At 39.7% G+C, this 16,903-nt stretch overlaps 1 protein-coding gene across 1 annotated transcript in view; it reads right to left on the bottom strand.

Moving 5' to 3' along the window:
• LOC109555996 (mitochondrial adenyl nucleotide antiporter SLC25A24) overlaps positions 1–16,903 on the bottom strand; it is a 57,793-nt gene that overhangs the window by 2,256 nt on the left and 38,634 nt on the right. Inside the window, exon 9 of the mRNA XM_019956956.2 lies at positions 1,280–1,430. Within this exon, the coding sequence (XP_019812515.1) occupies positions 1,280–1,430 (151 nt within the window). The remainder of the gene's footprint in view (positions 1–1,279; positions 1,431–16,903) is intronic.

The raw sequence follows: 16,903 nt of genomic DNA, 5'->3' as shown, positions 1-16,903 counted from the left end.
AGAGTGAGTGCTCTGGTAAGAATAACAATGGTAGTATCACTTTGTGTTAGATGTTGGGTTAATGACTTGATATACCAATCCTCCAAGGTAAGAGTTATATCCATTTAGTAAGTAAGGAATCTTAGAAAGATAGAGAAACTTGTCTCAACACACTCAGCCAGCAAGTGGGAGAGCTGACAGCTGATGGTCTTTCTTCTCTGTAAATGGAATGAAAACTGTACAGTGTTGTAAGAATCAGTAACAACTATGTAAATCAGCTGGCATTTGTCAAAGTCTCAGTAAATGGTGGCTAGAGTTTTTATTACTATGGGACCTAAAACTTTTGAACTGTGACTCCTCCCCACTGTGACACTCTCTCCTTGACTTTGATTACACCATGCCTCCTGGATCTCCTGTCATCTCACTAATTGTTCTCTTTGTTCACAATTTGCTGACTAGAATCTGCCTGCTAATCCAGGAGATGCAAGAGATGCAGGTTTGATCCTGGGTTGGGAAGATTCCCCCCCCAGAGAAGGAAATGGCAACCCACTCCAGTATTCTTACCTAGAGAATCCCATGGACAGAGGAGTCTGGAGGGCTACAGTCCATGGTGTCACAAAGAATCAGACACGACCGAGCACACACACATGAATGCATTGCATTGCTATATTAAATAGCATGCATTCTGTGCCTCTCTTTTCTGTTTTATCCCTGGCCTATCTCATCCACTATCATTTCTTTAAACAGTACACCCTGAACATCTGTACCTCTATCCTCAACCTCTCTTCCAAGTACCAGCCACACCTCCCCCAGCCAAGCAGTCAATCATTAATTAACCAACACTTCCAAGGCAGATGATTTGTAAATAGTGGACTGCGTGGCACATTCTCATTTTACTTTTTGGAACTTTCTGGAGTTTGGGAGTTTTTTCCCTGAGTATTTTCAATCCACGGTAGGTTGAATCCTCAGATGCAGAGCCCATGAATGGGGACAGCCAACTGTACTCTTAAAACATGCATTCCCAACATAAGCAAGAAAATCTTACTCATTTGTGCAGAAGCCACAGATACACATTCAGTATATGCATAGTGTATCTGTGCTATTAAGATTTCATGAAGAAGAACTGATTTAGAAAAGAATTTCTAAAAAGCTTCCTTAGGGAGGCAATAACATAAAAAAGTGGTTAAGAAATATTATCTTAAAACCACACTCTGCTGTCTCAGTGGAACTTGAGAGTTCCAGAAGCATGTTATTGATGCCATGCTTTTAAAGCAGTGTCCTGCTTTCATTGAAAACTCACCTTGAGCCTGCATGCGTGTTCTCACCAAAGCCAAGGGGTAGCTGGCCAGCTGACCACAGGTACTAGATAAGGCACCACAACCCAGCAACACCATGACTCCAGGGTTCACAGAGTCTTTGGCAAAATTATCTAGCCAATGAGACTTTAGGAGCTGCCAGAGAAACAGAAAAGAAAAATGATAAACAGCTACTTATAACTGCTTGTACTCAACAGGGACATTCCCACGGCAGCTCTCATCCTGATAGGATCAACAGGCTACACTTCTGCAACGCTGGGCAACCCGTTCCCAGGAGCAGCAGCCACTGCAGAGGCAACAGCTCTGTAGAGAAGCAGGGAAGCCACCAGGGATTCAAAACACCAACAACTTGCACTGGGTTCTCCCTTCCTTCTGAGTAAATGTGAGGATCAATCGCACACCAATGTAGGATCTAAACAACATTTTCTACTGTATCAATGAAAATAACATAATACTATGAAGTGCATCTGATTTTTTTACTTTACACATATGTTATTTCATTCAGTTCTTCTACAAAAGCTCTACAAAAGGTGGAGCTATTCTTCTGATTTTAGAAATGAGACTCAATGGAGTTTTTTTTAAACAAGGGTGTAGATTCAAGTGTACTGATCCCCAGGCCACACTTTTTCCCTATTATCCTGAGTCCCTGTATTTCCATGAGCAGGCCATAATTGAGAGAAACTATATAAAATATATATGCTAATTTACTTTTTAAATAAAAATATCTTAAGTATTAAAATATATGCTAATATATGGGAGAAATCATACACTACTTTAAGTATTTTAATAGAAAATTTAATGCATACTTGGACCTCACAATTATATAACACAAATAGCTTTATATATTTGGAAGCAAAAATAACGTTTAAGTGTTTATTTAATATTCACTTAGTACTGCAATATATGACAATAAATAGAGTTATGAAGGCTAAAGATAATCATGTCTGAACTGCAGAAATAAAAGAAGTGATTGACTAGAAACTAATCAATTGTTTACACTGTGAAGACTAGAACAGGAGGAAAAAAGAGAAGAAAACATACTCTTGAAACAATTAAAGTTCTATAAAACATATATGATCTTGCAAGTCTTCTCTGTTTATTCCATAATCCATTTTCTTCTCATGCTTAGGGCCATTATCATTCCCTATCTCTCAGGTCACACTATATTTTTAAAATTTTTTACTTATTTATTTTTATTTCTTCCTGTCTGTCTCTCCTTCATTAGCTCTGTACCCTCAAAATTTTATCACCTTATGAAGATTCTCTGGCAACATCAGGATCATAACAGGGTCCTGATTCAATAGGACTAGTATCTTTATAAGAAAAAAAACACCAGAGAATTCACTCACTCACTTTCTCTCCCTCTGGGAACATAGCAGGAAGACAGCAGTCTGCAAGCCAGTAAGACAGCCTCCCCACAAACCAAATAAGCCAGAACCTTGATCTTGGATTTCTAGCCTCCAGAACTGTGAAAAAGTAATTTCTGTTGTTTAACCCACCGAGTCTCTGGGTTTTTTTGTTTGTTTGTTTTGTTTCTTGGTTTTTGGGTTTGTTTGTTTTTTTTTTTTGCCATCCCGTACAGCTTTCAAGATCTTAGTTCCCCAATCAGGGATTGAACCTGGGGCCCTAGGCAGTAAGAACGCAGAGTCCCAACCACTGGACCACCTCAGAATTCTTGGTATCTAGTATTTTGTTATGGCAGTCCAAACAAACTAGCACACTACCCAAAGCAATCTACATATTCAATGCAGTCACTATTCAAATTTCAATCATACTGTTTGAAGAAATAAAAAATAAAAATTCTAAAACTCAAATGGAATCTCAAGGGACCGCAGCTAGCCAAAATAACCTTGAAAAAGAACAAAGTTGGAGGCCTCACACTTCCTGATTTCAATATATACTACAAAGCAACAGTAATCAAAATAGTGCCATGCTGGCATAAAGACAGATACATAGATCAATTGAACAAAATAGAGAGCCCAGAAATAACTTCTCCACATTGGGCAAAAGACAGTCTCTTCTCAAATGGGAAAACTGGATATCTATAAGAAGAAAAATAAAGTTGGACCCTTATCTTACAACATACACAAAAAACTAACTCAAAATAAATTAAAGGTCTAAACATAAGAGCTAACAGTATACAATTCCTAGGAGAAAACTCAGGGTAATAAAATCTTTAGGCCATTGGATTTGGCAACAATTTCTTGGATATGATACTAAAAGCACAGGCAGCAAAAGCAAAAATAGACAAATGGATTTCATCAACTTAAAAACTTCTGCACATCAAAGGAAACGAGAGAGAAAAGCAAGGCAACCTATGGAATGGGAGAATATATTTGCAAACCATATATCTGATAAGTAGTTAATATCCAAAATATATAAAGAACTTCTACAACTAAACAACAATTTTAAAAACCTAATTAAAAACTGGGCAAAAGACTTGAATAGACATTTCTCCAAAAAAATAAATAGATGGACAACAAACATATTAAAAGATCCTCAACATCACTCATCATCAGAGAAATGCAGGTCAAAAGCACAATGAGATATTGTTTCACAACTGTTGGGATAGATATTATCAAAAAAACAGAAACTAACAAATATTAGTGAGTATGTAGAAAAGTACACTGTTAGTGGGAATGGAAAAGGGTGCAGTGGCCACAGGACTGGAAAAGGTCAGTTTTCATTCCAATACCAAAGAAAGGCAATGCCAAAGAATGTTCAAACTACTGCACAATTGCACTCATCTCACATGCTAGCAAAATAATGCTCAAAATTCTCCAAGCTAGGCTTCAACAGTACACAAACCAAGAACGTCCCAAGTACAAGCTAGATTTAGAAAAGGCAGAGGAACCAGAGATCAAATTGCCAACATCCATTGGATCATCAAAAAAGCAAGATAATTCCAGAAAAACATCTATTTCTGCTTCATTGACTATGGTAATGCCTTTAACTGTGTGAATCACAACACACTGTGGAAAATTCTTCAAGAGATGGGAATATCAGACTACCTTAACTGCCTCCTGAGAAATCTATATGCAGGTCAAGAAGCAACAGTTAGAACTGGACATGGAACAACAGACTGGTTCCAAATTGGGAAAGGAGTACACCAAGCCTGTATATTGTCAACCTGCTCATTTAACTTATATGCAGAGTGCATCGTGTGAACTGCTGGGTTGGATGAAGCACAAGCTGTAATCAAGACTGCTGGGAGAAACAGCAATAACCTCAGATATGCAGATGACACCACCCTTATGGCTGAAAGCGAAGAGGAACTAAAGAGCCTCTTGATGAGGGTGAAAGAGGAGAGTGAAAAAACTGGCTTAAAACTCCACATTCTAAAAACTAAGATCATGGTATCCGGTCCCATCATTTCATGGCAAATAGATGGGGAAACAATGGAAACAGTGGCAGACTTCATTTTCTTGGGCTCCAAAATCACTGAAGATGGTGACTGCAGCCATGAAATTAAAAAATGCTTGCTCCTTGGAAGGAAAGCTTTGACCAACCTAGACAGCATATTGAAAAGGAGAGACATTATTTTGCTGACAAAGGTCCATCTAGTCAAAGCTATGGTTTTTCCAGTAGTCATGTATGGATGTGAGAGTTGGACCACTAAGAAAGCTGAGCATGTAAGAATTGGTGTTTTTGAACTGTGTTATTTTGAACTCTTAAGAGTCCCTTGGAGTGCAAGGAGATCCAACCAGTCAATTTTAAGAAATCAGTCCCAAATATTCATTGGAAGGACTGATGCTGAAGCTGAAACTCCAATACTTTGGCCACCTGATGTGAGGAACTGACTCACTGGAAAAGACCCTTATTCTGGGAAAGATTGAAGGCAGGAGAAGGGGATAACAAAGGATGAGACTGTTGGATGGCATCACCGACTCCATGGAAATGAGTTTGAGCAAGCTCCAGGAGTTGCTGATGGACAGGGAAGCCTGGTGTGCTGCAGTTCACGGGGTCCCAGAGAGTCAGACACGACTGAGTGACTGAACTGACAAAAAGCTTAACATGGAATTACTATATGACCCAGCAATTCTACTGGTAGGTATACACCCAAATGAACTGAAATCAGGGACTTGAAGAGATATTTGTATCCCTTTTTCTCAAAAGGGGAAATTATCCTTGAAATTAATTCAACCCCTCAACAATGGATGGCATTCCAAGTTCCTCAACCTTGTCAGCAGTTTTTGCCCTTAAGACAAGCTCGGAAGGTAACAGAAACTTGAAACTCAAAGAAGTCCCTGAGTGACTTGGCAAAATCCATGACCCACATTGGGCAGATTTATCTGAGTCCCCCAATTCAAATTCAAATAGACCATGGTAAGCCTGTTCCTAACATCAAACAATGTCCTTTAAGTCCTGAGGCCTTAGCAAGAATTCAACCAATCATACAGGAATATAAGACACAAGACCTCATAGTTCCCTGCACTAGTCTCTGTACTATACCCATTCTCCCTATTAAGAAATCCCACAAAGAAGAATGGAGATTTGCCCAAGATTTGGGAGCTACTCGTAACACTGTCATTAATTGCTATCCAGTTGCCCTTGACCTTCATGCTCTTTTAATGGCAATTCCTACAGAGAGTAGTTTTTCACCATAATTGATCTCTGTAGCACCTTTTTCAGCATCTCTGTGGATTGTGAAAGTCAAATGTTATGTGCTTTCATGTGGGAAGGACAATACACCTGGACATGTCAGAAGTCTAGACTGAAAGCCCTACTTTTTACAGATACTAAAAGCAGATTTAGCATCTGTCATTTTCCCATAAGTGCCCACCCTTTGCGATATGTTGATGACCTTCTTTTCTTCTCTTCCAAGGAAGCAAGTGAGCAAGCCAGCATCATCTCCTCAAGCTGTTAGCAACTGAATGTCACGAAGGTCTCCAAAGAGAAATTACAACTTGTTCAAACACAGGTCAAATACCTAAGATACCTGATCTCAGATAAAGGACTCCTTTTAGAACCTATTAGGATTCAAAGTGTCTTAAATTTCCCACAGCCACAGACCAAAAGACAACTTTAAAACATCTGGAGGGGGCGGTCCTAAGATAGCGGAGGAATAGGATAGGGAGACCACTTTCTCTTCCACAAATTCATCGAAAGATCATTTGAACACTGAGCAAATTCCACAAAAAAACTTCTGAATGCTGGCGGAGGACACCAGGCATCCAGAAAGGCAGCCCATTCTCTTCAAAAGGAGGTAGGACAAAATATAAAAGATAAAGTGAAAGTGATGTTGCTCAGTCGTGTCCAACTCTTTGAGACCCCATGGACACCAGGCTCCTCCGTCCATGGGATTTTCTAGGCAAGAGTACTGGAGTGGGTTGCCATTTCCTTCTCCAGGGAATCTTCCTGACCCAGGGATGGAACCCAGGTCTCCTGCATTATAGACAGACGACTTACCATCTGAGCCACCAGGGAAGTCCATAAAAGATAAAAAGAGAGACAAAAGAGTTAGGGACAGAGACCTGACCCGGGGTGGGAGTTATAAAGGAAGAGAAGTTTCCAAACACCAGGAAACCCTCTCACTGGCAGGTCTGTGGGGAATTTTGGAATCTCAGAGGGCAACATAAATGGGAAGAAAAAAAAAAAAGCCACAGATTATGTGCCTAACCACAACTCCCAGCAGAGAAGTAGCTCAGACGCTTGCATCCACCAGCAGCAAGTGGGGGCTGAACAGGAAGGCACGGGCTGCATTGCTTAGGGTAAGGACCAGGCCTGAATGCCCTGAGGATAATCTGAGGGAGCTAATGTGAGATAGCAACCCAAACTGTGAGATAGCAAGAAAGAGAGAGAAAAGAGAGAGAGAGAGAACTTTCCCATGAAAAGCTCTAACCTAAGGCACTGCCGGGCCGGCTCACAGAACAAAGGACTGAGCTAATACCAGAAGAGAGCTAGCCAGATGCGGACCAGCCTATCCTGCGCTGGAGGCAGAGAGGCAGGCGGGGACACCCAGAGCCAGAAGGCGAGGGGCAATCTCGGCCCCAGGGACAGCATCCTCTACCAAACTGCGAGTAGGCTCCCAGTTGCTAACCAAGTCTTCCTGGGATCCTGGATGGTTGACATCTGCCAGGAGGGCCGCAGCCAGAGATCAGCTCCCCAGAGGAGACACACAGCACACCTGAGATGATGCTTCCACTGCACACCCAGGAAACCAAGCAGCTGGGACCGGGGAGGTGATAAGATGCACCCCCGACCTAGGGAGAGTGTGCTCGCCAAGCACCTGGTTGCCTGAGTTGGTTGCACCTGGGAAGGGCACAAAACTCAGGCCCAACCAAGTCTGTGCCTTTGTGGAGTACCCAAGAACCTGAATTTGAGCAGCTTAGACCTGGGAAGTGCACACAACCCAGGGCCCGCTTTAGACAGTTCCCCTGCAGAGCAACCTGGAGCCTGAGCAGTGTTGACTGGGAAAGCACACACACCAAGAGCAGGGGCCAACCCAGTGTGGCCGAGACACGGAGAGCACTCCCCACACATGCCACTGATATTTGTTTGCAGTATTCCTCCCCACCGACAGCACAACTGAACAAGTGAGCCTAAATAAGTGACCACCTTCACCACCTTGTGTCAGGGTGGAAATTAGACACTGTAGAGACTTGCAAACAGAGGAAGCCAAAATAAGCAAAGAAGAGGGAAGTGACAGGTGCAACAGATTAAAACCCTGTAGTTAGCACCAAATACATTGGAAAGGGCCTATAGACCTGGAGAAGAAGTATAACCTGGAAAAAGGAACCATCTGAAACTGAACTGACCCCACACTGCCCTCAACAGTTTCAGAGAAATTCCTAGATATATTTTATTATTATCATCTAAAACTTTTTTAATTTTTAAGATCATTATTACTCCTTTAATTTTCACTTTTATAACCTACTATTACCTTGCAAAAATAAAAAAACCCTATTTTTAAAACAAATTTCATATTTTTAAAATAATTTTTGTGATTTTGCTTTGCTTTTTAATATTAAATTTTTGAGAGTCTAACCTCTACTCTAGATTTTTAATCGTTGCTTTTTGGTATTGGTTATCAATTTTGTACCTTTAAGAATCCAATCTTCAGTACCCATTTTTACTTAGGAGTGTGATTACTGGCTTGATTGCCCTCTCCCCCTTTTGACTCTCTGTTTTCTCCCCTAGGTCTTCTCTATCTCCTCCCTCCCCCTTCTCTTCTCTACCCAACTCTCTGAATCTCTTTGGGTACTCTGGGCTGTGGAGAACACTTAGAAAACTGATTATGGGCTAGATCTGTCTCTCTCCTTTTGATTCCCCCTCTTCTCCTCCTGGTCACCTCTATCTCCTTTCTCCCTCTTCTCTTCTCTGTGTAACTCTGTGAACCTTTCTGAATGTTCCAGACTGTGGAGAGCATATAGGGAATTGATTACTGGCTAGATTGCTCTCTCCTCTTTTGATTCCCCCTCTTTTCCTTCAGGTCACCTCTATCTCCCTCCTTCCTCTTCTCTTCTCCATGTAACTCTGTGAACCTCTCTGGGTGTCCCCCACTGTGGAGAATCTTTTCTCAATTAACCTAGATGTTTTATCATCAGCGTATTATGGATAGAGAAGTCTTGAGGCTACTTTAAGAACAATATTGAAAACCAGAGGTTGGAGGCTTAAATCCAAAGCTTTAGAACACCAGAAAACTCCTGACTCCAGGGAACATTAATTGACAAGAGCTCATCCAAAAGCTTCCATACCTACACTGAAACCAAGCTCCACCCAAGAACCAACAAGTTTCAGAGCAAGACATACCAAGCTAATTCTGCAATAACGCAGGAACATAACCCTAAGCATTAAAATACAGGGGGCCAAAAGTCACACCAAACCCATAGACACCTCAAAACTCACTACTGGACACTTCATTGCATTCCAGAGAAAAGAGATCCAGCTCCACCCACCAGAACACCGACACAAGCTTCCCTAACCAGGAAACCTTGACAAGCCACTCGTCCAACCCCACCCACAAGGAGGAACCTCCACAATAAAGAGGAACCACAAACTTCCAGCATTCAGAAAGGCCACCCCAAACACAGTGATCTAAACAAGATGAAAAGGCAGAGAAATATTCAGCAGGTAAAGGAACAGATAAATGCCCACCAAATCAAACAAAAAAGGAGGAGATAGGGAGTCTAAATGTAAAAGAATTCAGAATAATGATAGCAAAAATGATCCAAAATCTTGAAAACAAAATGGATTTACAGATAAATAGTCTGGAGACAAGGACTGAGAAGACGCAAGAAATATTTAACAAGGACCTAGAAGAAATAAAAAAAGAGTCAATCAATAATGAATAATGCAATAAATGAGATCAAAAACACTCTGGAGAGAACCAACAGTAGAATAATGGAGGTAGAAGATAGGATAAGTGAGGTGGAAGATAGAATGGTGGAAATAAATGAAGCAGAGAGGAAAAAAGAATTAAAAGAAATGAGGACAACCTCAGAGACCTCTGGGACAATGTTAAACGCCCCAACATTTGAATCATAGGAGTCCCAGAAGAAGACAAAAAGAAAGGCCATGAGAAAATACTTGAGGAGATAATAGTTAAAAACTTCCCTATAATGGGGAAGGAAATAGCCACCCAAGTCCAAGAAATCCAGACAGTCCCAAACAGGATAAACCCAAGGTGAAACACCCCAAGACACATATTAATCAAATTAACAAAGATCAAACACAAAGAACAAATATTAAAAGCAGCAAGGGAAAAACAATAAATAACACACAAGGGGATTCCCATAAGGACAACAGCTGATCTTTCAATAGAAACTCTTCAGGCCAGAAGGAATTGGCAGGACAAAATACTTAAGGTGATGAAAGAGAAAAACCCACAGCCCAGATTACTGTACCCAGCAAAGATCTCATTCAAATATGAAGGAGAAATCAAAAGCTTTACAGACAAGTAAAAGCTGAGAGAATTCAGCACAACTAAAACAGCTCTTCAACAAATGCTAAAGGATCTTCTCTAGACAGGAAACACAGAAAAGGTGTATAAAATCAAACCCAAAACAATAAAGTAAATGGCCACAGGATCATACTTATCAATGCCCCAACCAAAAGAAAAAGACTGGCTGAATAGATACAAAAACAAGACTCCTATACATGCTGTTGACAAGAGACCCACCTCAAAAAAAGGGACACATACAGACTGAAAGTGAAGGGCTGGAAAAACATATTTCATGAAAATGGAGACCAAAAGAAAGCAGGATTAGCAATACTCATATAAGATAAAATAGACTTTGAAATAAAGGCTGTGACAGGAGACAAAGAAGGATCAATCCAAGAAGAAGATATAACAATTATAAATATATACGCACCCAATGTAAGAGCACTGCAATATGTAAGGCAAATGCTAACAAGAATGAAAGGGGAAATTAACAATAACACAATAATAGTGGGAGACTTTAATACCACACTCACACCTATGGATAGATCAACTAAACAGAAAATTAACAAGGAAACACAAACTTTAAATGATACAAGGACCAGTTAGACCTAATTGATATCTATAGGACATTTCACCCCAAAACAATGAATTTCACCTTTTTCTCAAGTGCACACAGAACCTTCTCCAGGGTAGATCACATCCTGGGCCATAAATCTAGCCTTGGTAAATGCAAAAAAACTGAAATCATTCCAAGCATCTTTTCTGATCACAATACTGTAAGATTAGATGTCAACTACAAGAAAAAAACTATTAAAAATACAAACATATGGAGGCTAAACAACACGCTTCTGAATAACCAACAAATCACAGAAGAAATCAAAATATGTATAGAAACGAATGAAAATGCAAACACAACAACCCAAAACCTATAGGATTCAGTAAAAGCAGTGCTAAGGGGAAGGTTCATAGCAATACAAGCTTACCTCAAGAAACAATAGAAAAATCAAATAAATAGCCTAATTCTACACTAAAGCAACTATAAAAGGAAGAAATGAAGAACCCCAGGGTTAGCAGAAGGAAAGAAATCTTAAAAATTAGGGCAGAAATAAATGAAAAACAAACAAAGGAGACCATAGCAAAAATCAACCAAGTTAAAAGCTGGTTCTTTGAGAAGATAAATAAAAGAGACAAACCATTAGCCAGACTCATCAAGAAACAAGGGAGAAGAATCAAATCAACAAACTTAGAAATGAAAATGCAGAAATCACAACAGACAATACAGAAATACAAAGGATCATAAGAGACTACTATCAGCAACTATATGTCAATAAAATGGACAACTTGGAAGAAATGGACAAATTCTTAGAAAAGTATAACTTTCCAAAACTGAACCACGAAGAAGAAGAAAATCTTAACAGACTCATCACAAGCACGGAAATTGAAACTGTAATCAGAACTCTTCCAGCAAACAAAAGCCCAGGTCCAGACAGCTTCATAGCTGAATTCTACCAAAAATTTAGAGAAGAGCTAACACCTATCCTACACAAACACTTCCAGAAAATTGCAGAGGAAGGTAAACTTCCAAACTCATTCTATGAGGCCACCATCACCCTAATACCAAAACCTAACAAAGATGCCACAAAAAAAGAAAACCACAGGCCAATATCACTGGTGAACACAGACGCAAAAATCCTTAACAAAATTCTAGCAAACAGAATCCAACAACATATTAAAAAGATCATACATCATGACCAAGTGGGCTTTATCCCAGGGATGCAAGGATTCTCCAATATCAGCAAATCAATCAACATAATACACCACATTAACAAACTGAAAGATAAAAACCATATGATTATCTCAATAGATGCAGAGAAAGCATTTGACAAAATTCAACATCCATTTATGATAAAAAAAAAAAACCCTCCAGAAAGCAGGCATAGAAGGAACATACCTCAACATAATAAAAGCCATATATGATAAACCCACAGGAAACATTATCCTCAATGGTAAAAAATTGAAAGCATTTCCCCTAAAATCAGGAACAAGACAAGGATGCCCACTCTCACCACTACTATTCAACATAGTTTTGGAAGTTTTACCCACAGCAGTCAGAGAAGAAAAAGAAACAAAAGGAATCCAGATTGGAAAAGAAGCAAAACTCTCACTGTTTGCAGATGACATGATCCTCTACATAGAAAACCCTATCAATGAATATAGTAAAGTTGCAAAATATAAAATTAAAACACAGAAATCCCTTGTATTCCTATACACTAACAATGAGAAAAGAGAAAGAGAAATTAAGGAAACAGTTCCATTCACCATTGCAACAAAAAGAATAAAACACTCAGGAATAAATCTACCTAAAAAAACAAAAGATCTATATATAGAAAACTATAAAACACTGATGAAAGAAACCAAAGATGACACAAATAGATGGAGAAATATACCATGTTCATGGATTGGAAGAATCAATATAGTGAAAATGAGTATACTACCCAAAGCAATCTATAGATTCAATGCAATCCCTATCAAGCTACCAATGGTATTTTTCACAGAACTAGAACAAATAATTTCACAATTTGTATGGAAATACAAAAAACCTTGAATAGCCAAAGCAATCTTGAGAAAGAAGAATGGAACTGGAGGAATCAACCTGCCTGACTTCAGGCTCTACTACAAAGCCACAGTCATCAAGACAGTATGGTACTGGCACAAAGACAGAAATATAGATCAATGGAACAAAATAGAAAGCCAAGAGATAAATCCACATACCTGTGAACACCTTACCTTTGACAAAGGAGGCAAGAATATACAATGGAGAAAAGACAATCTCTTTAACAAGTGGTGCTAGAAAAACTGGTCAACCACTTGTAAAAGAATGAAACTAGAACACTTTCTAACACCATACACAAAAATAAACTCAAAATGGATTAAAGATCTAAATGTAAGACCAGAAACTATAACACTCTTAGAGGAAAACATAGGCAAAACACTCTCTGATATAAATCAAAGCAGGATCCTCTATGACCCACCTCCAAGAGTAATGGAAATAAAAGCAAAAATAAACAAATGGGACCTAATTAAACTTAAAAGTTTTTTCACAACGAAGGAAACTATAAGCAAGGTGAAAAGACAGCCTTCAGAATGGGAGAAAATAATAGCAAACAAAGCAACTGACAAAGAATTAATCTAAAAAATATACAAGCAACTCCTGCATCTCAATTCCAGAAAAATAAAGGACCAATCAAAAAATGGGCCAAGGAACTTGGCCAATGAGTCAACTCTTTGCACGAGGTGGCCAAAGTACTGGAGTTTCAGCTTTAGCATCATTCCTTCCAAAGAAATCCCAGGGCTGATCTCCTTCAGAATGCACTGGTTGGATCTCCTTACAGTCCAAGGGATTCGTAAGAGTCTTCTCCAATACCACAGTTCAAAAGCATCAATTCTTTGGCGCTTAGCCTTCTTCACAGTCCAACTCTCACATGCATACATGACCACAGGAAAAACCATAGCCTTGACTAGATGGACCTTTGTTGGCAAAGTAATGTCTCTGCTTTTTAATATGCTATTTAAGTTGGTCATAACTTACTACTCAGACATTAAAAAGGATGCATTTGAATCAGTTCTGATGAGGTGGGTGAAACTGGAAACTATTATACAGAGTGAAGTCAGAAAGAAAAACACCAATACAGTATACTAACACATATATATGGAATTTAGAAAGATGGTAACAATGACCCTATATGTGAGACAGCAAAAGAGACACAGATGTAAAGAACAATCTTTTGGACTCTGTGGGAGAAGGTGAGGGTGGGATGATTTGAAAGAATAGCATTGAAACATGTATATTATCATATGTGAAACATACTGCCAGTCCAGGTTTGATGCATGAAACAGGGTGCTCAGGGCTGGTGCACTGGGATGACCCTGAGGGATGGGATGGGGAGGGAGATAGGAGGGGGGTTCAGGATGGGGAACACATGTACACCCATGGCTGATTCATGTCAATGTATGGCAAAATGCACCACAATATTGTAAAGTAACTAGCCTCCAATAAAAATAATTAATTAAAAAAAAAGTCCACCAGCCTAAAATAAATAAATAAAACATCTTGAGCTAACCAAACACTTTTAGTTGCCCAGCCTCTTTATTCATTGCTCAAAGCTCAAAGACAAGACCCTCTAGAGTAGGAAGAAAACATCTTTATGGCTCCAGAACCTGAGAAGTGGACTTTGTTGTCTCCTGCTTTAGGCCATTCTAATTATCAGCTTCCCCCTTTCTACCTCATGTACAAGAGCAGAGAAATGCATTCGGATTGCTCATTCAAAGGCACAGAGGTCAACACCAATCTCTTGGCTATGACACTCAACAATCGGACCTGTGGCCAGAGGTCTGCCTCCATGCATAACAGCTATTTCAGAAGCAGCAGCCTTTACAACATAACTGAGGAAATGGTTACTGTCTCTCCACTTATCATCTATGTTCCCCCATGCAACAGGAGGCTTGCTCAATTCTCATCACTCTCAATACCTTTCTGCAAGCTGTCTTACCCCATATGAAATATCATTACTAACTTGTGACATAACCCTGCTACAACAAGCTCAACCTTGCAACTCTTCTCCCTTTACATAGTGGCAAAACTACTCATTACTGTCTGATCCTAACTGGTCAGTTATTAACCCTTAGCATGGCACCCCACTCCAGTACTCTTGCCTGGAAAATCCCATGGATGGAGGAGCCTGATAGGCTGCAGTCCATGGGGTCGCTAGGAGTCAGACAGGACTATGCGACTTCACTTTCACTTTTCACTTTCATGCATTGGAGAAGGAAATGGCAACCCACTCCAGTATTCTTGCCTGGAGAATCCCAGGGACGGAGGAGCCTGGTGGGCTGCCGTCTCTGGGGTCGCACAGAGTCGGACACAACTGAAGCGACTTAGCAGCAGCAGCAGCAGCAGCAGTGACTTACAACTTCCTTATGAGTCACCAAATCTGCCCAAGAGTCATCTCCTGAATATCTCCCTGTTGCTCAAATGTGGTCTAACTCTTTGACACTGACTCTTTGAAGTAAGCATTGGAGATTAAAAATTCTCCCCAACAAGGAACATGATTTTATGGCACAGGTCCATCCCAGTGATATGGGACAAAGCAAACCTCTAAGTTGTTTGGAAATGCTTTTAGAGAATGATCTTGATCAAAAGGGTGATATGTGAAATAAAATGGAGTCATTTATGTCAAGGGGTTTTAAAATGAAGCCAAAAGGCCATTCAAGAGTTAGACCTTATGTACGTCTCACCAGGTGGAACCATGAACTTAAGAACTGGGCCACACCACAGACAGTCCAAGGACTCTGCAAGAACACTGACAACTTGTCACAGTAACGAATTCTTATCTCCCTCCAGTGATAGCCTTAGCCATCAATCATGTTTCGCCAACTAAATTCTGCCTTCAGCTCCCTCTAAAATTCTTTGTAATGCAAACCTCCCTTCTTTGCCATTAAAAACCCCTTTTACTCCCTAGCAGACAATGTTGATATTGCTACCCAAATCTGGATGCACTGAATTGCAATTCTTTGATCCCAAATAAATGATTTGTGTTTGATTATTTCCTGCTAGGTTTCTTCAGGCTGGCAAGTACAAAGAATAAACCTGTGCTACTCACACATCAGTCTCTTGGCTTTATCAATATGAAATTTTTACAAACCAAAGAAAATATGCCATTTTTGCTTATTATCTCTCTCTTCAAAATCCCTAGTATCATCTTCCAAGCTGAACAACTACATCTGTAATAATTTTTTTAAAGTATAACTAATTTACAATGTTGCATTAGCTTCAGGTATACAGCAAAGTGATTCAGTTATACAGTCTTTTTTTTTTTTCAGATTATTTTCCATTATAGGTTATTATAAGACATCAAATATAGTTTCCTGTGTTATACAGTAGCTCAGTGGTAAATAATCCCCCTGCCAATGCAGGAGACATGGGTTTGATCCCTGGATTGGGAAGATCCCCTGGAGAAGGAAGTGGCAACCCATTCCAGTATTCTTGCCTGGGAAATCCCATGGGTAGAGGAGCCTGGCAGGCTAAAGTCCACTGGGTGGCAAACAGTCAGACACTACTTGGCAACTAAACAAAACAAGGTCCATCCATCTTGCTGCAAATGACATTATTTCATTTTTTTATGGCTGAGTTTCCACTGTGTATAAATACATATTCTTTATCCATTCCTCTGTTACTGGACCTTAGGTAGCTTCCATGTCTTGGCTAAATAGTGCTGATATGAACACTGAGGTGCATGTATCTTTTCAAATTAAAGTTTTCTCTGGATACACACCCAGGAATGGAACTGCAGAAGCATATGGTAGCTCTATTTTTATTTTTTAAGGAACTTTCATACTGTTTTTCCATAATGGTTGTACCAACTAACATTCCTACCAACAGTGTACAAGGATTCCCTTTTTTCCACACTGTGTCCAGCATTTATTACTTTTAGACTTTTTAATGATGGCCAACTGACTGCTGTGAGGTTATACTTCACTGTAGCTTTGATCTGCACTTCCCTAATAATTCGTGATATTGAGCATATTTTCATGTGCCTGTTGACCACCTATATGTCTTCTTGGGAGATATGTTTGTGGAGGCCTTTTGCTGATTTTTTAAACTGGGTTGTTTCTTGATATTAAGCTGTTTGTGAATTTTGGAAATTAACCCCTCACTGGTAGCACT

This window comes from Bos indicus, chromosome 3, assembly GCF_029378745.1.
Source record: "Bos indicus isolate NIAB-ARS_2022 breed Sahiwal x Tharparkar chromosome 3, NIAB-ARS_B.indTharparkar_mat_pri_1.0, whole genome shotgun sequence".
Classification (NCBI taxonomy): domain Eukaryota; kingdom Metazoa; phylum Chordata; class Mammalia; order Artiodactyla; family Bovidae; genus Bos; species Bos indicus.
This window is presented reverse-complemented; position numbering and strand designations above follow the sequence as displayed.